The sequence below is a fragment of the Excalfactoria chinensis genome, chromosome 1 (genome assembly GCF_039878825.1).
Source record: "Excalfactoria chinensis isolate bCotChi1 chromosome 1, bCotChi1.hap2, whole genome shotgun sequence".
NCBI lineage: Eukaryota > Metazoa > Chordata > Aves > Galliformes > Phasianidae > Excalfactoria > Excalfactoria chinensis.
This window is the reverse complement of record NC_092825.1, coordinates 18,353,292-18,376,728: the sequence shown is the minus strand read 5'-3', so window position 1 is coordinate 18,376,728 and position 23,437 is coordinate 18,353,292. Positions and strand designations below refer to the sequence as shown.

General features: G+C 43.7%; 1 protein-coding gene across 5 annotated transcripts; it reads right to left on the bottom strand.

Moving 5' to 3' along the window:
- Nucleotides 1-2,140: 2,140 nt before the first annotated feature.
- On the bottom strand, nucleotides 2,141-23,070 carry PANX2 (pannexin 2). 5 transcript variants are annotated; one of them, XM_072341380.1, is made up of 6 exons: nucleotides 22,096-22,235; nucleotides 15,134-15,263; nucleotides 14,661-14,700; nucleotides 10,176-10,372; nucleotides 5,752-7,203; nucleotides 2,141-3,986 (listed from the first exon to the last, which is right to left on the bottom strand). In XM_072341380.1, the coding sequence occupies exons 4-6, from the start codon at nucleotides 10,231-10,233 to the stop codon at nucleotides 3,628-3,630; spliced, it is 1,869 nt and encodes a 622-aa protein (XP_072197481.1). In that variant the 5' UTR covers nucleotides 10,234-10,372; nucleotides 14,661-14,700; nucleotides 15,134-15,263; nucleotides 22,096-22,235; the 3' UTR covers nucleotides 2,141-3,627. The 5 variants fall into 5 exon arrangements, with proteins under 5 accessions (XP_072197481.1, XP_072197470.1, XP_072197491.1 ...); XM_072341404.1 differs by lacking the exons at nucleotides 10,176-10,372; nucleotides 14,661-14,700; nucleotides 15,134-15,263 and adding exons at nucleotides 4,813-4,886; nucleotides 22,681-23,070 and having other exon boundaries at nucleotides 3,856-3,986; nucleotides 22,096-22,408; XM_072341369.1 differs by lacking the exons at nucleotides 10,176-10,372; nucleotides 14,661-14,700; nucleotides 15,134-15,263 and adding an exon at nucleotides 22,681-23,070 and having other exon boundaries at nucleotides 22,096-22,408.
- Nucleotides 23,071-23,437: the final 367 nt, after the last annotated feature.

Below are 23,437 nucleotides of genomic sequence, written 5' to 3'. Positions count from 1 at the left end.
AGGCATCTGCAGTAGAGCAGAGCGGGGAGTTTGTCTCTTATCTCATGCAAGACACCAGATTTTGCTTACAAAGCATGCATTCCTCTCCCAGGGATTTATTGTGCACTGCATGGGTATGTTTTTGGAAAGACAGACTGGTGAATGCCATGAGCCCTAAGATTATAAAGCAGAATGATTTCTAGTTAACCAATACAGTCAGTAAACTTCTTTGCTCTTAAGCCCAGCAGGAGCCCCAGAACTTCTTTCAGATGAAGCTGGCTCTGGCTCTGGGCTAATTCATCCTGTGAATAAACAGCAAGTCAGCAAGGCATTAAGTCAGAACATCAGTAGCCACTGAGGACAGCAGGATCGTCTGGGCAGCGTTTCGCTGACTGTGACCTGCAGAACCCCGAGCTTCTCATTGGTGGTTGTGGGGGAGTCACCCGTAAATTTTTCTGTTTGCAAAGTGTTGCAAAATAGCTGAGCAGTGCTTTCAAACTGCTCAGAGAACAGCAAAAGCTGAAATGTTGCTTGTAAGTAATGCACATAGAATGTTTTCCCATTAGTTATAGTCTGTTTACAGGCAGAGTGGAATGTTCCTCATTACAAGCCAGCAAATATTGGAAGGTGTCTGGAAAATAACTGTCCTGCTTAAAACTCCTACTGTGCTCTGAGGGTTGTGCTTTAGCAGAACGATTTTACTGAGAAAACCCATTGTTTCTTTAAGGAAGAACATTCTGTGGTCAGTGTTCTACAGTGTTTCTGGAAGGGGAGAAAAGAAAAAGGTGTTTTCTGCTAGAATTCCAAGAGCTTTCCAGCAGCACACAAAGATCCCCCATTACTGTGCTGTCCCACCTGTGGCAATCTCATCTCTGCTTCAGACACAGCCTCAGTAGCTTTGGGACAAATTGTCTCACCTTCCTGTGCCTCAATGGCTTCATCTGTAAGCTGGGACAATGATGATATGTATCTTCTAGAGCTCAAAACCAGGGACTGACTTGCTGTCAGCATCAAAATATGATACCCAGCACCCCTCATTCAGCATGGAGCGCAGCCTCGTCACTGTCCTGCCCAGCAACAGAAGATTCCAGTGATGAAACATGTTGATGAGTTGGGCAATGGTTATTGGAAATAAAGATTTCCATGTATAGTTTCTTTGCAAAGCAGGGGCTATTTTCTATATGCAAAAAGTGTTTACATGTATATATAGCATTTATAGGTACGTAGCTGGTACAGAAAAGCCTGGATGTGTTTGTGTATATGCACAGGGAAATGTTAGTAGCACCAGTGCTAAAAAGCATTACTGCACTAAAGAAATCCCAACAAAAGCACTTCTGTAAGGGTGAGATTGAGCTGGCTGGTCTCCTGCTAGGTCTGCCAAAAGATGCTGCTGACACCTATCCTCATTGTCTCGTGTAATGCACTCTGAAGAAGTACCCTGAAGAAAAGAGTTTCTGTGGGACAGCAGCCATTAACCCCAATGGGAGAGCAGGTCCTCGAAGGAGCTGTGTGGGTGGTAAAATTGGAGCCATTTAAGTGCCTGAAAAAAAAATAATTAATTCTAGTTACAAGATTGTGTATGAGTGAATATAATGCAGGGGGGGCATTCAGCTCACCTCCAGAGCCTGGATGTGCCACTGACCTCAGATGAGCCTCCACAGATGGCAGCCGCTGGCCTTGTTTGCAGCCCTTTCATGGGGATGCTCCACTCCAGAGGTGCCCACCTGGAGAAAGCTTGCAGGACTTGGCTGCGCAGGTCCAGATTTGTTTTGTAGGACCTTCACGCTGCTCTACCAGCTGACAGATAACAGTGATGCCAAGCACCCTCAAATGGGTTAGCAGAAGGGCGGTCAACCTATGGCCTTGAGCTGCAGGCAAACAGCTCAAGTGCTCGCTCACCCCAGGGAGCCTCACACAGAAGGCTCCACAGTGCTGGGACCCCACGAAGTCACAGGCCCATCCTTCAGCCATTCCCTGTGTTCCCTCCCCTGACTGTGCTACACGCCTGGTGGTTTATTTCTTGATAGTTGGTTGTTTGGGCTGAAAACACTGCACAGAACTGAAGTACTGTATGGGGGAATAGTGGTTTTACATGTCCCATCTATTGCTTCTACCAACATCCCACCCGTATGGAACTACACTAGGACACAGTACACATTAAGCTATTCAGAATAGTATGTATTTATTTTCAGTGCTATTGTCATTGAATACTGGTATCATATATCCATGTCTGAGGTAATAAATTAAAAATAGATTCAAGATTTCAATCCTGTATTTGTGCTGCGTATTTCTTCTACCATCCATTATACATAATTTGATGCAAACACACAAAGTCCATAATTCTGGTAGTAATATTATTTCAACACAGTCACTTTTTGTTTCACTATCATTTTGCTGAGAATGGTTATTGCATGATACATTTTTAATAGATGTTTTAGTTATACTAGAATTTTCTATTAAATCACACATATCAAAGTTATAGGAAGATGGGGATGAAGATGTGCTTTGAGCCAAGGAAGGCAAATATTGAATCAGAATGACAGCACATACAGCAGGATCGTTGTGTGCTTGCACTAGAGTCCAGATCCAGCAAAGCCACTTCAGTATGTGCTCAGCTTTAGAAAGAACATATGGGTCGTTTCAGTGACGTCCATAGCCTTAAATGTTTGCTGAATCAAGAACTAGCCAAGCTCGGACACCTCAACTCACAGGCCCCCTTAGTCCTGTTATTTGAATACGATTTTGCTGGTTTCATATTTTGTAAGATATTTTGCAACAACCTCTGTAAGATTTTTCATCAGTGAAGCACCCATAGAAGTTTCTAACCTGGTTCATAAATACACTATGAAAAAATAAGCAGCTACGATGACTCTCTTGTAACGTGATTTGTTCAAAGCAACAAACACCTGGTTTGAAAAGTTAGTAATTTTTTTTTTTTTTTTCTCATGGTAAAATATATTTAAAAAAATAAACTCTTCATTTCAGCATCTTCCATCACACATAAGAGCTCGTTAAAGGGCAGGGCGTACCTCAGGTATTTTCATTTATAAATGCAAGAGGTTGAACGTATCCATTCCTTTTGCACTTAAATGCTGCTGGTGGTAGTAAGGCCCTTCCAGCTAAGTCTCCATCGAGCCCAACGTCAGTGAGCTAAAGAAACAAACAAACAAAAACTGGCTTGCATATAACTATTTTATAATCCTGAATTGAAAAAAAAACCCTCTCCGCTTAGGAAAAAAAACCCTCTTATGTAACTACTGCCATTAAAAAAGCATACCTCACCTCCACGTCGTTTTAACTTTCATCAGTGATTCTGAATGCAAACGGCTTAAATACTCGCTAAAGTTACTGTGGCATGCCGTCAGACTCCTAGTGTTCATAAGTTGTGCTAAAACCAATTCAATCAGGAAGCTATAGTTCAGAGCTAATGGTTGTCTTGGTGTTAAAGGTCTACTTCCACCAGGTTTTACTTATTCTATGTGGTAAATGACAGTGCTCATGACGCGATCCTGAAAAACGGTTTGGTGTTATTACCAAGAGTTTGTATGAAAGCTCTCCATGCTCATGCAGTGAAGTGCAGTGTTGAAGGAGATGACGCTTCTCACTGCACTGCCTTGGGCTTGGCCACCAGAGAGCAGCCATGGGGCTTCAGTACTCCACCGAGCTCACGATTGCCATCGGTTCATCAAACGTCGCCAGCCGTATCTGCTTAGGGGTGGGGATGGACAGAATTTCCCCTGTGTCAGTCGGGGAGTGAATCCCATTGTCGATTATGTTTGAAACCTCCTCCTCGTGATCCTCATACAGCGTGTTGATGTGCAGCAGAGGGTGGGTGGGGTTGCAGTTCAGTGCGGGGGCTGGTTCTGCTTTGGCTGTGTTCAAAGTCATACTTGCCGCAGTGGTCGTGGCTATATGGTTGTGGTTGCATGTGACAAAAGCCCCAGCAGCAGGCACAGTTCTGCATGCCTCAGATGAGTACAGCATCTCTTTTGCAGGATGAGGGGTGTCTAAAAGAAATCAAAAGAGCCAGTTAGAAGGCAGGCAGTGCTTTACCCTCCTGGTGCATCACAGAGCAGTGTACTCAACCAATAAAGACGGTCCTGCCGTTGCTTTCAATGGGAGCAGGAGAGGACTCCAAAATGAATTTTCTTGGTATCCTCTGAGATATCCAACAGGGCTGTTTTTATAACAACAGGATTGTAAGCTCAGGGAAATGGGACAAACAACAAATGGGTTTTGTAAATCTCACTTTCGATGCATGCTCATGCTTCCTAATGTGAATGGTATTTTCGTAAAACGAGCAGAAAACAACTGAAAAGTATTTTTTACTCTCCTCTATGGTTTGGCAGATGTTTTTCACATGTTATGATCGAATGTTTTGACAAATGTTATGAATGTTGAAACCCACACGATGGAATACAAAATGCGCCGATATTCTCAATGGGAAAATATAGTGGTTACATATTGTAAGCCACTTGTCTTTAGGAAGCACTCAGCAATTTGTCATCAACTGATGTCTCTTTCCAGAAATTAGAAGTCTGCCTTACCTGATGGACTGCAATGTTGGTCTAACCCAAAAGCAAAGCTGAATACGTCTAATTGCAATGGAGAGTACGGAACCCCAAAACTACAGTAATTACTTTTCTCTCTTGAAATACTCAAGCACGAATTTAGATGAAGGTAATTGAGACCAGAAAACCCCAGTAGTTTTGAGGAGTTGAAATCAGAGCAGGTGATCGGATAAGGAAAGCTGTAGAATAGCTCACATGCACATCAGGGAGTTGGAGGGCTCTAAGGAGCATAACGGTTTGGAAGTGACAGAAACTTTTATACCTCAAATCACTTCTTTGCTGGGCAGTGGGGTGACGGTAGCTGTCAGTCTGTCGAGGCCCAGAGGGAGGTCTTAGCTTGTAATGAGATGAGAGCCATTGCTTTAAGTACGTACAAATCTTTCTGCACAGTGTTTCTTATGTCAGTAGCTTACAAAATCAACAAGAAGATATATATCTGCCTGTCAGCTTATCTACTGATCGCTTTTCTTAGTGTCTACATGGCTTTCCCCATCTCTCCAGCATACAGCAATTGCTGATATATTTGGAAAAGTCCTTTAAGGCAGAAAAGGGTTTACATTTGCAAGACACATGCATGGAGCTGAGGCACAGAAGGAGTGCCTCTTGTGAGGCCGCATGGGAAGTGAATGGTTGAATTCCCAAATCCCAGACCAGCAGCCACACTTCAGACTATTCATTCCTTGGTCCACATGAGACAAAGAGCAATTTAAGATGTCCTTGGGGTGAAGAACAACATAATGTGAGTTGTGCCTTCATAGGTGGCAAATGCCAGTCCCTAGGAATTGGTAATCAAATAGATTTTTTTCTGTATAACATGAGAAAAAAGCTGATTTGAAAAATGCCAGATGCTGGTGGAGCAGGAATTTTTTTTTTTTTTGAGGCTGAACTCCCCTCATTTTCTTAGTAAGGCACAACTACTTTAATAGCAGTGAAAATCTGCTTACATTTGAAAAACTACCTGCAGCAGTAACTTGCAGGCTGTTCTGTATGGCTCTACCTGAAATTATGCTTATTCTCCATATAGCCGTATTCTGACAGAGAGAGAAAACTACTGTTTCTGAGGCCTACGCATCCTAATATTACTGCTTATCCCAAAATCTAGCAAAGTAGGTAAAGAAGTTCAAATAAGCTTTGCGTTCCTGAAGATCACTACAAAAATCATGACCTGTGAAGGTGGTACTGTCATTACAATATACTGTACCTTTGAGAGAGGAGGTAACGTGCACTATGACATTCTCTTCCTGATTTAGAAATCCACCCTCTTGGCTTTTTGATGTAGGCATCGAGGGGATGGCTGGAATCTCTGGCTTGGATTTTTTACTGCTAAGTATATATGGATGTACATCCAAGGAAAAGTGCCGCGTGTGTTTTTTTTCACTGCCTGTGCTCGGGACGGCGTTTGACTCAGTTTTGTGAGCTGATGATTGCTGTGAGGTTTTTGCAGCGGATTCTAACAAGGGAGCAATCAGGCTATCCGTCGCCGTTTTTCTCCGCACAGGCTTAGGCTTCTCAGGTTTATGATTTTCGACCTTCATGATGGCCAACTGCTCCTTGAAAGGCTGAGGAAGTGGATTGGTAGTTGGGATCCATTTCATCTTCTTCCTTGGTCTCTTAATGATAAGCTGCTCGTTGCCATCGATGTCTGCTGGGTCGACGCTTGGGTCTATTGTCTGGATCCCTGAATCTCGCATGGTTGGGGTTGCATCATGATTTGACTGGGCCAGCGCCGCCAGCAGTTGGCGCACCACGTTGTCATACATCAGATCACTTTCGTTCGTAATAAAATCCAGACGGTTCAGTGATTTTATGTGGTCCCGATTCTCATTGCAAAACATAGCCAAAATATTGATGTCACAAAACTGGGACTTCTGCCACTGTTTCTTGGTCTTTATTCCAACTTTGTTCAGTTTATCGAATATGAAGTTGGACTTGCGAAATATGAAGAGGTGAATTAAGTTGATAAGGATGATCAAGTTCATGAAGCAGAGGAGAAAGATATCTACGCCTGCAATAATCCGCTGGAGCTGGACAGATGGCAGCTTACAGTTCACTCTGATGTGCAATTTGGAGCTGCTTGTCTTGTCTGGAGGCTCTCCTAGAGCACACGTAAATTCATTTTGCTTCTGTGTAGCATAGTAGATGGATAAGTATGTAATTGGTATGATGCTTAAAAAGATGATGAACAAATGTCTCGCGAGATAAAGCTTAGCTAAGAAGTTACTTCGTCCTCTTCTTTCCAGGTATTTCTCAAACAAGTTCTGTTCAGGGCTTTTTTCCTTCTCTGCGTTCTCAATGATTTCTCTTTTCTCTCTCTCTGTGATCCCCGGGCCTTTGGACTGGATCTGTTTCTCTATTTTTGGTGCCCGTCCTTCAGCTGCACGGTGGTAGCAATTATCGATCTCCTGAAGCAAAAAATTAAGCTCTGAAGTCAGTCGGGTGGAGGCCAGAAATTCCCAGCCCAGAGCTGGAATGTACATTATCCCAGCAAAAGCCAGCAGTGCATAAGGTAGGAACTTATGCTCAAACAAGGAGGGCCAGTGGCTGGCATCAACTCCTGGCAAGGCATCTTTTAATTCTGTCCAACAATATCCTCTGGCATACAAGGCTTGATCGCGGGTGAAGTTGTGTGGTGTGTAACAGTATATTGGCTCCTCTGTATAACAGAGAGAAAAGTCACTGCTGTGCATTTAACCTACAAAAGGAGCTCTGGAAAATAAACATTTCAAATGATATCAATTTTACTTTACTGTATTTTTACATGACTGTTCATCCCACAATGTGCATTAGACAGCTCAGCCTGCGTGTGTCTTCACAAGCCTACAGGCAAAGCTATTTACCTGGACGCTTTATGATGAACCTACACTAGACATCTTAGCAAGGAATAGATACTTTGCTTCTGTTACCTCCCTGAGAACAATACCCTAAGCTAAACTGTAGCCTGAACTCTGGAAATACAAGACCTGGTATGCACTATGTAGTAGTTCAGCATGTTATGCTGGCATATGTACTAACAATGAAAGGCTCACTCAGGTAAAATTTAAGTCTTATCACAGATAAATGTTCTTACAAATAGAAAAAAAAAGATAGGGTTGAAAACAATCTTTTGAATCCTTATTAACAGTGTCTTCTCATTGGATATGGTGAAAAAATATCTGCACTAAAAGCATTTAGTCAGCTGTGTCTCAGCTAACAATCAGAATTAAAGCATTATCAACCAAATCAGAACCCACTGTGTTAACTGTATTTACCGCTGTATTTACAATTGTGTACATATATTTTCTTGGTACAGTGTGCAATTAAATGGTGCAACTCAGTGCCCTACAGTATTATGGAAGCAACAAATACAGCGGATCAAGAAAGCAGCTAGACAAAAGTAACGGAGAAGAAAGTATAGCAGGAATTATTAAACACAGATAATTTTATGATTTTTCTCTTGCATCATCTTTAAGCCACAGGCTGCTGGACAGCGGGAGGGTTTATGCAAGAAAATAATACCACATGCTTATCTATTTTAACACTCCTTCCGAAGCATTTGGGTTTCACCACCATCACAGACAGGATATTGGGCTACAGGGCTTTGACCCAGTAGATGCATTTTGTTTTCATGTAATTACATTTTTCTAACTGTGGATATGAAAGTAAGACAGAACAACTTGTTAAAGTTAGATAGCATTAAGTGCCCCAAGAACAACAATCACTTTCAAAACACCCTCTTCAAGTATGAAGACTGTATTTGAATGCTTTGGTAAGCAGAACAAAAGGAATATAATTTACAGTGTTCTGGTATACCTTAAAAAGAATCCTAAGACAAGCTCCATAGGAAGAAGGTATGTTCCTATGGTATGAACTGAGAACTGATCAAGAAAACCAAGCTTGCTCTGGTTCTGAATGCAGTCTACAATTCAGATCAAGAACAGCTCACTTGAAGAGAGTGGTTGCACTGTTCTCTTACTAATGCAAGTTATGAAGAGAAACAATATAATGTTATGCCATTTGATAACAGTAATTGAATGCTAAAAATTAACAGGCAGGCAAAGAAGCCCACATCCTTTTGGCTTAACAGAAAAAGCCTTGGTTGACCAACTACTTCTCATATCCAAGTAAATAAAAAGCATTTCCTAGGGCTGTGATAAAATGCTGATGTATAAATGTATCCTCTGATCTACAGAGATCTATGTGCTAAAGACTGCATATTTTTAAAAAGGAATTCAGTGAGGATTCTCTTCTTAGAATATAACCAATTTGAACAGAATAATGTTACCCAAGACAGGACGTAAATTGAATAAGCCATGTAAACTCTTGAAAATCACTTTTGAAAACTATTTTATCATGATCCAGCTTCAACCTTCCTCAGAGGAGAGCTTAAAGCACTCTAATGTTACCAAAATTCCCACTTAGGCTACATTCATGTATTTACAGTCACCAGTTACAAGAAAAATATTCATTAACTCTCATCTTCAGCAATTACATGCCCTCCAAACCCTAACCACAAAGGGATGCACACACAAAAAATTCAGCTCCAACTACCGAAGAGTTACTGTATGATTTCCCAGGAGACTCCTGTGTGAAAACATTCCCACGGGGAAAACAAGCAAGTAGCTTTGAGTATTCCTCATAAACAGAGATATTTTGAATTGGGTGTCCCCAGGCTTAGTAGAACCTGCCAACATGGAATTTAAATGACTGTGAAATACATGAGTTCACTTCTCCTGGATCTCAGCAGCATGAATACGTGGAAAGACAGCAAGTGTTCATTCAATTCATCCACAAAGATTACTTTTGGAAACATGTATCAGTTTCTACTATCAAATAAATGGTAGAAAGTTCACCTCAACGAGGCCTGACTGGCTACGGTGATTTCTGCTGAAATGTCGTATATACAACAACAAATAGTGACTTAATAAATAAACAAACAAAAATAAATAAAAAGGAAACAAATAAAAAAGTCTTTTAACATTCACATTTATGTTGGACAAGTCACTTGGAGACTATCTGCACTCTGTCCACTGACACTGCTTCAGCGTAAAACTGAACAGCTGCACAACTTCAGTTTGGGCTTCATAGCATCATTGGAGGCTACTTCAAAAATAGGGCTGCCCAGCTCAGTAAGGAAAGCAAATGCCATTTTAAAGTAATTTGTTTGCTTTCCTGTCACATATCATTTAGCTGCTCCCACTTCCTGCTAGGTTGTGAGAGATCTCTACTGGGATAGCTGAGCACGGTGCCCCATGCTGATTAAGTGTTGCTGTTTATTGATGCCAGTCTCATATTTTTTGGCATGTTTATTAAACTGACATGACTTTGATTACATGACAGGTAAATCCCGAGACCCTTCAGACCAAACTCTTATTCCCAGCCAGTAGGACTCGATAACTGATTGATGTGGAGGAAAGATTCCAGTGTGATTTTATTCAAACAATCTTCTAATATGTTTGAGTCATACCCACAGTCAGTGAATGTCACTGATTCTGGTAGCTATTGCACAGGGGAGTTTAGCTCAACCTTCACAGCACAGGACGTGACTCACAAAGCACAGCATCACTCTGGGGAAGCTCATTCATCTAGACAGTGGAGAGGAGGGGAAGACCCTTCCAGACAATGATTCAAAGCAAAAGACTAATTTACCTGTTGCCTGGAGGAACCTGTCTCTCTTCATTGACAAGAGGCTGCCAAGCAAGATCATCACTCCGTTTAAGTTAGCTTTTGTGAATGCTCCTTAGGCAATAGCAGCATTTTACCTTGCATTTAACATAGCATTTAACACCATGAAGGTGTTTGATCCCATCATACTACAGCATGGACCGTTTCTCCTCTACTGCAATCTGTGTCAATCAGGAATAAATGAGAAAGAAAAGCACGATGTCAGTAATGAATCTTGTTTGTATGAAAGATGGCAGCAACATACAGCTGGATCTCAAAATGCCTATCTGCTGAGGAGGCAAGAGTGACGGGTTGTTCTCACACACTGCTCACTAAGCTGCAAGCCCTGCTTAACACACGTTCAGTTTCAGTTCTGAAGACACTTCAGCTGACTTTCTGATGCAATGATGTGATAGATAAGCAGCAATAAAAAGGCAGTAAGAGTGTTATCACTATAGCTCTGACACTGGACCATACAATGTAAAAAACATATTTGCTTTTATGTCTATATTCAGTTTCTACAGATATTTCACCCTCAAGCAGTGGAATTCCATGGAATTTTCCATAGAATAAATCCAACTACCATGAAATGTAGCTTTTCTCTCAAACTCAGCAGTTTAATATGGAATAATTATACAGCTGTGTAAGAAATGGTCAGGTATGGTTGGGAAAAGTTTTTGGAATGCTTAGGGGACACTATTATGGTTGAGTGGGTTGGTCCTCTTGGGAGTGCTGTCTTAAGTGGCACCTATCCCTACACATTCTCTGACAGCTACATTCCTGTGAACTCAGGAGACTGTAATTCCTACTGTGTGCATCTGCAGCAACAGTGGAAAAAATAAGATAGTACTCAACTAACCTGTAATCATTAAGGGGAGCCGGAACACTGAACTCAACACTTCTTACATGTTGTAGCCTACTGTGCGAGTTTCAGAGTCAAATCTCGGGAAGTTTATAGTCTGAAGGTCTGCCCTTAGGCCCACCTACAACAATGCGTTGACTGCATGCCAGCATATGAAGTTCAACACAGCTGTTTCAGAACAGAATCACTTAGAATAGCTGAGAATAAATTCAGTCTTCTGCAATACTTACCTACAGCAAATGTCATTCCCACAAACTGTACCTTGTAAACAACTTGCTTAGAGATTAAGTAACACCAGGCTAATGTTCTTCAAAAATGATTTCCACATCAGAAAAAAACTCATTGACATCAATAGACTATGAGGTATATTATACTTTATCCTATACTGAGTATAAAGATGCATACAAGGAAGCTTTGCTTCCCTTTTTTAATATCATTAGATAGGAACAGTACATCAGATGTTTTCAACAGTTGTAGATAAATATGTTTTATCTTGCTTGCTGTTCACATAAGTAGTTTCTAGAAATCCATAACATGTCTCATTATTAAAATACGAGGCATCTCAGTGAATCTTTTCAGACATAGAAATAAGATGAAACAGTCAAAGAGGAATGACTTACTCAGTTGTGGAATACAATTGCATTATGCCACTTGAAAAATTAGAAACCCTTGAATGCTGTGTTTTTTCAGGTTTCATTCTGTGCCATACAACCCTACTCAAACACAGAACAGTGACTTCCAGACAGTACAGCAGTACAAAGAGCATCATTCAGGGAAGTTAGAGAACATGGCTGGGAGAAGATAACCAGAGTAGGGAGAGAGATGAAGGCAGGGACTGTGCTCAAAAAACTCTCTAGACTAATCTGAGCAGGCTGTATGGGAGCACAGAAACCAGGTGATGCCAAGTCTGCTGCCTGTGAATACATACACTTGAGAAATATCTGAGAGCTTCCCTCAGGTGCAGGCTACAACTTCCACCATTACCTCCTTCAAATGGTTCCCCAGCCTCTCCATACTTCAGCAAACCCTCAGCAGACCCTGCACTGTATACTCTTTGTCAGGATGCAAGGACTAAATGTATTAAGCATTAAGCATGAAGTGCTCAATTTCACCCTGGAGATTCGACACTGAACATTCTACAGTTCCTCAAACAAGAGGCTGAGGTGCTGAGATCTGGGGCTGGAACCCCCGTGCAACTTCCCACTGCAGAAATTAATCTCAGATCTGAAAACAGAGTTACCAATAAAAAACCTGATAATTGCTGTTCTAGAAGTTGTATCTGAAGATATACCCCAGTGCAAAAGATGTGAGGTGTGCAGTGGTACGTGGAGGCAACACTGTCAAGACGATGTGGTCAAACTGGTAGTTACACATTATTCTCCTCTATCTCTTGAAGTTCATTTTTTACAAGTCTTCTCAGTCAACTGAATGAACTGGATCTAACATAACAAAAACATCCATTTCTGTTTTTCAAATAAAGATAACAATACCAACCCCTGAGTATTCAACACAGTAAAAAAATAAACCCTGTTCCCAAAAAGACTTTAAACTTCATGCATTGGACAGTTTCTTTGAAGCCAATGAGATTACTCACGGTGCATAAAATTAGGCATGTGCATCTCTTTGAAGAGCTGACTGCAGGGGATTCAATTTCAAGCTTCAAAAGCACTGTTACGTGCAATAGTCAAAAGATATTTAAATAAATACGGACAATGCATTTACAATGCTTTTGGTAAACATCAGTGCACCCTCAGCAGGTTTGCAGATGATACCAAGCTGAGTGGTGCCATCAGTACATTGGAAGGAAGGGAAGCCATCCAGAGGGACCCGGATAGGCTGGAGAAGTGGGCTTGTATAAACCTAATGAGGTTCAATAAGGCCAAGTGCAGGTTGCTGCACTTAGGTCGGGGCAACCTCAGGTATGTATACAAACTGGGGGAAGATCTCCCTGAGAGCAGCCCTGCAGAGAGGGACCTGGGGGTCCTGGTGAATAAAGCTGGATATGAGCCGGCAGTGTGTGCTTGCAGCCTGGAAGGACAACTCTGTTCTGGGCTGCACTAAAAAAGCGGTGGCCATCAAGGAGAGGGATGTGATTGTCCCCCTCTACTCAGCTCTTGTGAGGCCCCATCTGGAGTTCTGCGTCCAGGCCTGGGGCCCCCAATACAGGAAGGATATGGAGGTCTTGGAGCGGGTCCAGAGGAAGGCCACTAAGATGATCAGAGGGCTGGAGCACCTCTGCTATGAGGAAAGGTTGAGAGAACTGGGCTTGTTTAGCTTGGAGAAGAGAAGGTTCCGGGCAGACCTCACTGCGGTCTTCCAGTACTTGAAGGGAGCATATGAACAGGAAGGGGAATGGCCATTTACAAGGGTGGACAGTGATAGGACAGGGGGAATGGTTTTAAACTAAGACAGGGGAGGTTTAAGTTAGATATTAGGAGAAAGTTTTTCACACAGAGGGTGGTGATGCACTGGAACAGGTTGACCAGGGAGGTCGTGGATGCCCCATCCCTGAAGGCATTCAAGGCCAGGCTGGATGTGGCTCTGGGCAGCCTGGTCTGGTGGTTGGTGGCCCTGCATATGGCAGGGGGGTTGAAACTAGATGATCATTATGGACCTTTTCAACACAGGCCATTCTATGATTCTATGATTAAAAAGCAATAAAGGAAAATAATAGCAATACACAGTATACGCCCCTATGTAAAAGGGCAAACAACCCTTCACACCTACCATATTCTCACTAAAATAAAGTATATTCACCAAAAGCAAACTATGAAGTACAATAAATTGTGTACGTGCCCTGTGATTTCTTTTAGAATTTAGACCAAGAAAGAAATCAGACCTCATTAATCCTCCAACTAAACTGCATGATTTCAGCATTCTAGACCAACAATTCCATAATATAGGTGGAACAGAACCATTTCCTAATGGCAGACAAAAGAAGAAGAAGAAAAAAAAAAGAAACTCATTTTTCAGAAAATATAATTGAAAAATGAAAGAGTCAAACCTCTTGTGCTTGCTACATCAAGACAAAGGTAAGCATGTTTCTTGTCCAAATAATTCTTTGATACTCTAGAAATAAACATGCAAGCAAGACAAACAGGCAACTTTGTCAACTCATGCTCTGACTGACAGACTAAGAGGGAATGCCAGTGGGAGGATGGACCAACTTCAGACACCTGGGGTTAAGTTATAGGGAAGCATATTCTTAAGTTGATTGTTTAATGAGTATAATAAACTGCTGATTCACCCTGGGCCTTAGAACTTTCTACCAGCCATCTTTTCATCCTCTTGAAGAGGACTGTTAAATCATCCTTATGCAGACGTTCAACCTGCATACAAAGAAAAGGTGACGTGTCAGTCAAGTTCTCTGAAGAGCTCCTTGTAAAGTCCTTTCCACTTGACTGTAAGGAGAAATTCAGTGTTCAAGTAGGCTCTCTTGGTTAGTAGCCAAGGTAAATGAGATGTTTCCTGAATTCAGACACAGATGCTAATATCTGACAAGTGTATCCTACCACACTGTTGGGTACTAAAAGGAATGCACAAACAAGCAGGTAGAAAACTGTTTAATAATGAAACTGAAATAATTTATTTTGTAGCTTTCAGTATACTTTAAAAGGCAAGGAAGAAACGTCCTGAATCCTTTTCTCCCTGGAAAAAAGAGAACAAAAAATATTCATGTTACTAAGGCTGAAAATGTAGTCTTAGGAAGTATTATGTCATCTAAACAGCAAACAGATTTTACACGCCAGCCAGAAGCTTCTGTAAGGAATATCAAACTCTGCTTTGGATGTGATTTTAACAAATGATGGCTAGTATCCAAATCAACTCACAGCCAAATGAAGGACTCCCTTAATTTAGCAGCTTTATATCAACTACTTTATTAAAAGGGTATTTAAATGTTAGATATTAGTACAACATGAGAATGGGTTCCTGAGGTTACATCTGTGTATCAACTGTAGTCATACAGTCCCATTTAACTCACTGAATAAGAAGATACAGTGTTCTTAGAACTAAGCCATAAGTTAGCAAGCTAATTATAAAGAATTATTAATTCATCAAAACAAAAAGACAATTCCTTTACCTTTGTTAGGGAATATTCTTTCCAAAGAATATAGGTTCCATGCCCAGGAAGTCTTCCTAAGGTACAAATTTCTCCATGGTCAACAAGGTAAGGTACAGCCTTTTTTGACCACTCTCTGAAACCACTTGTCCTGTTTAAGAAAAAAATCTTAAAAAGAAAGCCCCTAAAGAAATGAGACAGGAAACCACTGCTGCTACTAAGTTTCACTTATCCATATTCTACAAGTATTAGCATATTACAAGTATATTCCTGTGCAGCCAACCCTAGAGAACCTGGTTTAGCAGGAGAGTGGGACTAGATGATCTTTAGAGGTCCTTTTCAATCTCTACAGTGCTGTGATTCTGTGCAGTGTTAGATATAACGGGTGAGATGTAGCCAATCAGTTTCAAAGGCTGATAGGTAATTGAAACCTTTCTTCTTCCAAGACTGTTGCTTGAACTGCCTGTATTTGGTTATCCAGACACTAAAATAATAACATACACTTGCAGTGGATACATAAATTTACAGACTATATTCCCTGTATGTGAGAGATGTGAGCTCTTCTAAAATTAGCTGGTGTGCTGAAGTTCACTTACCAGCAATGTGATGCTTAACAACCTGTAATACCCGCCCAGCATATTCCAGGAAAGATTCCTGCTTGGTTCATGTGTTGAAGTCTGTTAGAGTGTTCCAGAAATGCCAACTGTTACATGGAAGGTGAAGAAACACCTAAAGGAAATCCCATGGGTTGTTGTTATGGAGAAATTTTTTCTCAATAATGAGCTACCATCACTGTATGACAGCCATGCAGTATGGTGGTAATGCCATCAGAAAAAGAGCTTATCTACAGTCACTGTACTAAGTACTGTAGTCACTGCACTGCAAGAATACAAATGCCAAAGTGAAATGAATTCCTGTGAAACTGATGGTAGACAGGGGGGACTTCTCAAATCAAGGGTGAAGTACAAGACACGCAGACAGCAATCAGAAGGAAACAGCAGGTTTGTTCTATTGCATCACCGCATTTTAATGATCACAAATGAAGAAGACCTATGGCCATAAATACAGTAGCTAGAAAGCTTCTTGTTAAAAAGTAAATATCAAGTAGGTATCTCATTATTTTAACATCACAGTATTTGGAGGAAGAGATGACTGGTCCACTGCTGTTTGGAAAAATGATCCCTCCATGGCAGGGGAGTTGGAACTAGGTGACCTTTAAGGAATCCTCCAATATAAGCCATTCTATGATTCCATTCTACGTACAGAGAAACTGAGTTTTACGAAGTATCACAATTGTGTTGATCTATCATGATAGAGCAAGGAGAATCTGACCCCAGGGACTCTAAAATTTCCAGTGTGGATCCCATAGTAGACAAGGCATGTCAACCTCACAAACAATTACCTCAGCATATGGCTGAGATGCTTCAGAAATAGTCACGGAGCTCCAAACTGCAAAAAATGCTCCATGCTTCTCAGCAACTGTCTGCACTGCTGCTCTGGTAACATCTTCCAATCTGCATGACATGCATGGTACCAGAAAAGCAAACAATCCCAAACCTTGCTATGGTAGGAAGTACTACTGTACTGCCAAATTCAAATGCAAGAGTATGATATACTAAGTCCTTTATGATGGAAATACCTGCATTGCTTTCACTGTTTGCTTAGAATAAATCCTGTACCATGTGAAACAAAAGAAACCCCTACAAGAATGCCGCCAGCCTGCTGGGACATAATTCAGCTTTTGTAATTCAATGTGTGGACCCATCACCCAGCCTAGTGAGAAAAAAGCTCCTCCGAAACTCTGAAGAACAGCCTCAGTGTTACTCATTCATTCAAAATGCTCCCTCTTGAGAAAGACGAATTAATTAATCAGCCCTTAAAAATAGTTTTGACCATCTACGTGTTCAGATAGTTGAAGTTATCTCCAAGCACACATTAAGCTCAATCTCACCCACATTTTGGACCTCTTCAAGTACAATGATACTAGAAAATGAAGGGGTCAATAGTGCAGAAAAGGTCAAAGTCAGTGTGAAAAAAGATGGCACATGGGCGTCAGTAAAGACAGGGAGACTGAATTCGAGATAGAAAACTGCCTGTGGCCTCTGGAAATCGCAGCAGAATTATTACCTATGTGAGGCTCATGTATTTCCTCAAGATTACTTTTATATTCAACATTCCTCTGCATAACTGAAAATCTTTGTGTGATCAAAACGCATGGAAAGCCGGCTTGCATATCTCATGCATGCCTCCTGTGCACCTGTGTGTGTGAGTGAGTGAGTGAGAACTGCCCGTACCCTTTGGGAAGAGTATGTATGTATGTATGTATATATATGTGTGTATATATATATATATATAATTTTTGCCCTATGCTTTTACCACTAACAAGAATCATTTGGAAAAATGTAATCACTTTTTTTTTTTTTTTACTGTACATGGCTTTAAGTGCACTTAAAGAGTAAACATGGAAAATAAGCTCAAAAGTCAGCTCACACTCAAGCCAGGGAAGTGAGTGTGGAAATATGTTGCTCACAACCTGTAACAGAAATATAAATGAGAAAAGTTGACCAGAAATGCAAATTAAAATGTCATCTTTAATACAGAAATGCTCAGCATATACTGTTTCAAACAGGTGAAATGCATAGCACTGAACTGACACACATAGTGTATGCCATAGTGAAGTCGGCACTGCTTATGCAAAATTATTACAAAGCAGAAAAAACAACGTAGAACTTGAAGTGACCCTTCGTTTAACTTACTGTCTCCCTCCATTACTTTGTCATGAGAACTTTCTATCAGAAGGGTGGTAAGAGGGCTGAGCTACGTAACTGCTAAGACACATAGGAATACATTACTGATTATGAGCAACTTGCTGTATTTGGCAGGCACTGATTTACGAACGTAGCAAGAAAAATCAATGCCACAGCTTGGCTTCCAACTACAGCACAGCAATCAAGCGGATGACTGTTTTGCTTTGTTTTAATCAAGTGTTGGTACTGAAGAACTTCTGGGGAAAAGCAAACATGACTGCAATAATAGAATGATTCACTGTGAATGGAAAGCACAAGGCACTATACGTGAGAGATATGACTTAGCCATCGCTGTAGTTGACAACATGAATCCTACAGCTTGGAAACCAAAATGTTCAACATTGTAAAGATAACACATAACAGCAATGAATTCTCTTTTGGGGCCCACCTCTCATGGGTACCTTACAGAGCAAACATCTCACAAATATCACTGACGGTGTTGCTGCTCAACACAGCACATCGAATCAGTGTTTAAACACAAAGTAAGCAGCTCATGAGAGCCAAGTATATCTTCCTCTACTGTACAGAATGAGAGCGCCGCAGGACCTTTCACTGCAGAAGGCTGCCAGTCACTGCCAGCAGCACCACTGCCAGCCAGAGGACACAACACAGCACAAGTTGATGAAGAGCAGTTTCGAATACCCAACAACCTCCTGCTTGTGGTTGTGGACAGTGTAAGCTAGTTCTACATGGTTCATACGTATTAGTTCCATGGTGAAACCAGGGAGAGTAGAGGATGAAAAAACCATGGAACAACTGATCCTCATCAGATACTGCATCTTGCAGTCTAGTACTACGTACTCTCCAAAAATAAATAAATAAATAAATAAATAGGCTTCTGAATCATCACATATGAGAAATCAAACTTCTAAGGAACAAACCCCAAGCACTACATGTGCAGGAGTGCTGCAACTGGTATTAAAAATATACACAGTATAATGGGGGGTCACAGCACTGTCCTGACAGAAACCATAACACACTGGTATTCAGACTTATGTAAAGGAATAAACTGTGCACTTTGAAGCAGTAATTTCTGAAATAAAACAGAAAAACAGGTATATTCCCTTGGGACTATTACCTGTATGCACTGCTGCTCTCAGCAAGAAAACTACTACCAGAGAGGTTTCCTTCAGCCAACACTGCCAGCTGCAGGCACCCTTCTGAGCAGGGCGCAGAGCCCCATCACTCTGGGACACAAGTTCCACTCACAGACTGATCCATCCGCTGCTCAGCGATACTGGCCTCCAAAACCTTCCTTGGTGTCCTTGAGGTCAACACGTGCTCGCCATAGATACGTGTTCTGGTTGTATATGAAGTCTGCCCTTTGGTATCTTTTAAAAAAGAAGACAATCCTTATTCCTGTTTTGTGGGTGCTTCTTTGGGTTTTCTTTGTGCGAGGTAACTGACTGCTGCTCCTGAATGATCCTATGATGACCTTATGATGACCTTATGATGACCTTATGATGACCTTATGCCCCGTACAAAGACTGCACTTGCATTTATTGTAACTATTTTTCTCAGAGCTTCCTTTCTGGGATCACAGTCGCTTGCTGGAAAAACAGTAGAGGAGGATTTGGAGACTCAGAAATGATGATGTGAGCCATTAGCTGAGGGACCTCCTTTTATCTTATGAAAGAAAGCTTGGGCAGTGCAAAGAAAGGCTGTATTCATTTCTTTTTCAGGAGAGCCTGTGCAAGCATTACAGAATTTGTGATTTAATTTCTAAGCAGCAATGTATAGATTAGAACTCTCAAATATGAGAACAAATAATTGCTTACGTGAACAGCAAACACGTTCGCCTAAACAACCGCTTTATCTGTGCCATTAAAACAACCTTACTCATTAAATGACTTTATCTTCACCCACAGGAAAACTACATTACAAAACATTTTATTCTACAGACATAAGATTTTTAAGACTGTCCATGAATTACCACAGTTAAATTAGTGTGCCATAACACACTCCTTGCGCCACGTGTTTCCCATTCTGAGGCCACAACTGAGGCACAGAAGGGCACCAGAAGGATTCGGGAAGCTGCTACAATATTAACAACCAAAGAGGAACTTTTAGACATCGCTTCTGTTGGTGATTTTTGCACTTGTAATACGTATTATATAAGTATTATATAAATTGCAATATCCAAAGCAAGAAAACAAAGTTCCACCCTTGTTTTTTTTAAACATCAGTGGCAGCGCATGTGTGAAACACAACAGTAACAGCAGAATGAGGAACGAGCACACAGTCAGCAGGGCTATTGCTATGACCTCACTCAGCATCTCCAGATAAGCTTAACTTAGAAAAGACTGAGTAAATACTGTTCTGGTAACAGAGTTGTAACATCCGATTCAGGTCACACTGAAGTTAGCGGGAGTTTTGCTTCTGAACTCAGAAGAAGTAGAACTGGATCCACTAATCCTGAGCTCTTAGACTACAACCCATAGAAGCAACCTAGTTTCATCAGCCCCTTACAGTTTGCACTACTTGCTCCTGTATCTTTTCCCTTTTTCCTCATATTATTCTGACTGTAGATCAAATGACCAAACAAATGGCATCAAATGAGGTAAGAAGCACTGTCCCAGTGACAGAAAGGAGGTTTCTGCGTTGCCTTGTAAATCTTTGTCTGGACAAGACACAACAGGTTACTGCTCTTAAGAAGCAGATGCTTTTACAGGGTCAAGAGAGCACACAAGGAGTGTGACTAGAAACAAATGACATTGCTTTCAGCACCTCTGAGACAAAAGTCAACTGAAACATTCAAGACCATGACTGTCATCTTAGAAAGGAGTCTTTCACGGCATAAAACAAACACAACTGCAGAAACACGGGCAGATGTGAGCAACGAGTGAAGTCAGTAGATGTCTTCTCTTCTGAAAACTTGCATGGCCCACAGTGTGGACATGCAGAGGAACATCTGCTGTAGGAACCTCAGAGCCATTTACACTTGTGGCTCCCTCTGCAATCTGCAGCCTCAGAGGATTTGTTCAAAGAGTGTTACAGTTACTGCTGTCTGCACAAGCAGTGATTCATCAACAGATTTCTGTCAGTGAACTCACACAACAGTAAGGGCGCATAACCTTTCTTGCTCCCAAGGTCAAACTGAGGCCTACTAACAGTAAATCACCAGCACTATGAAGGCACGTATATAAGCAGACACTCTCAGTGCCTTCTGCAAATGCCTTTTTATTACTGTCTCCTTTCTACAAACCAGAGGAAGGGATCCCAGCACTTCTGTATTCTACACTAAGGATCCACAGAAGGAGCAATTCCCTGCCTCTCAGTCACTGCAAAAGGACAGTTCTCAGGTGTGCCCTGAGAACATGGTCTCATGAAGAGGCCTCTAGATGACAACGCAAAAACATGAGGCTATCATCAACGGTGGCTGAAAAACTTCAGATATTTAAATATATTCAAAAAACGGAGTAAAATCACAAGTGCTTAAGCGATAATCTAGAAAAATCTCCACCTAAGATGCTTGTCACAAGCAGTTATTCTTCTAAGTAACATGACAGTGAAAGCAAGTGTTAAGGATGTCTGTGTTGGAGGTCAATCCCCAAGCTGCATGTCAAGGTCTGCACTCAGCTGTGTTTGGATGGACCTCCCGCGGCTAAGTTCCGCTAACCATACGAGCTACAACCTGCTAGTCTGTGTATGAAAGCACTGCTAATTTCACATGGATCCCCAATGTGAAGCTCCAGGGGACCAAACAAGCCACGCACTGCCAAGCACACTCTTCAGGCCGATGCATGAGAAAGGCAGTGATGGCTACCTGCAATGCTAATGGCCTGAGAGGTGCACAGCAATGTACTGGGTCAGTACTTTCCAAGGCTCATCAACACCTGAGCCAGCTTCCAGGCAGGAAGGGCCGTGCGCTGTGAGCGGTGGGCAACCCAACAGGGCTTCTTGAACCGCAACAATCTGTATGTAAAGTGTAGGCCCTTAAAAACCAACAACCAGCACACTGGAGATTTCTGACATGGCCATACAGCACAGCACAGCACCAGGTGCCCCCACCGGGCTGCTGCCCTCCTGCCGGCCGCACAAGGCCGCTCCCCGCAGCCGTTCGGTCGCGGCCCCTCAGCGCCGTCGAGGAGCGGTGGCCGTTCGGGCGGGACGCGCGTGCCCCGCCCCGCCCCCCGCAGCCGTGAGGGCGCGGCCGCCCCGTCCCGCCGCCCTTACCGGCGAAGTTCTTGGTGAAGACGAGGGTGACGAGCAGGATGGGGATGAGGACGGTGCCGATGGTGACCACGCGGTCGAAGGGCAGCTCCAGCTTCAGCTGCAAGAGCAGCGCCGCCAGCGCGCCCGCCTTGTCATCCTGCTGGCCCGGCAGGATCAGCTCCTTCAGCTTCTCGCCCGCCAGCAGCGCGGTGGCCATGTCGGGGTGGTTATCGATGATGTGTTGCATAAGCGGCGGCGGCGGGCGGCCTCACACCGCCGGGCCTCCCCGGGGCGGGCGGCGCGCTGCGGTGCTGCGCTGCGGGCGGCTCCCGGCCTGCGGGGACAACGGGCGGCGGCGGTAACGGGCGGCGGTAGCGGCGGCGCGGCCGGGCCTCGCCATCCCCGCCGCCTCTCGCCGGCCGGAGCGGCGCCCCGCGGGGTCGGGCAGCGCCGAGCGGTAGCGCAGCCCCGGCGGGGAAGCCCGGCGCGGCACGAGGCGGGAGCGCCGCGAGCTGCCCGGTAACGGCACGGCGCTCAGCGCTGCCCCGCACGGCGCCCCGCGCCGCAGAGCAGCCCCGGGCGCCGCGGGCAGCGAAGGGGCATTACCTGGCGGCTGCGGCTCTCTCGGCTCCCGGGGGCCGGCGAGCAGAACCGGCGGCTCGGAAACAGCGGCGGAAGCTGCAAATCAACTCACGCCGGCCCTTCCTGCCGGAAAAGGGTCCCCGCACCTCCAGCAGCGACGCGGCCGCTCCGGGCGCGGGACCGACGCTCGGTGCTGCAGCGGGCGGCCGGCGCCTGCATGGGAGCGCCCGTCCGCACCGAGCGGCGTGCGAGAGCGGGCTGCGGGGAGGAGCGGACCGGAATGGATGGCGGGAGCGCGGAGGTCCTTTGAGGTTTTAAAGGGAACAGCTGCGGCCGCCGAGCGGGAGGCAGCGGCGCGCAACACGTTGCGGGGCCCACGGCGACGCCGCGGCCGCGTCCCCGCGGGGAGGCACCGCGCGGCGGCATTGCGCATGCGCCGGAGGCGCTCCCGGGGCGCGCGGGGCGCTGAGGCGGGCGGGGGGCGGCGGGGATGAGCCTCGGCCGGTCGCATCGCACCGGGCTGCCCGGGGCCGGGGCGGCCGTTGCCGTGTGGTATTGCTCGGAAGGTCGGGGGGTGAAAACCGGAGCTTCAGCCAAGCGGACGCAGCCCCGGAGGTCCCCAACCCGGTGCGTGTCGGGATAAGGTGCTCCCGTTAGAAGCCCTTCCAGCTGCTTGCCTGGCGAAGCTCATGCGGGGTTAGTCACGGCTGATGGAGCAGCCTGAGGGTAGAGAGCCTGCCCAGGAAGCGGGAGCGCAGCTTTCAGCTCTGCCTAATGGGAG

Coding starts and splice junctions, on each gene's coding strand:
- PANX2 (XM_072341369.1), bottom strand. CDS start 22,321: ATGCAACACATCATCGATAACCACCCCGACATGGCCACCGCGCTGCTG. Junction 7,204..22,095: donor CTTCACCAAGAACTTCGCCG/GTAAGGGCGGCG, acceptor TCTGTTATACAG/AGGAGCCAATATACTGTTAC. Junction 3,987..5,751: donor CGTTACCTCCTCTCTCAAAG/GTACAGTATATT, acceptor GATTTCTTTTAG/ACACCCCTCATCCTGCAAAA.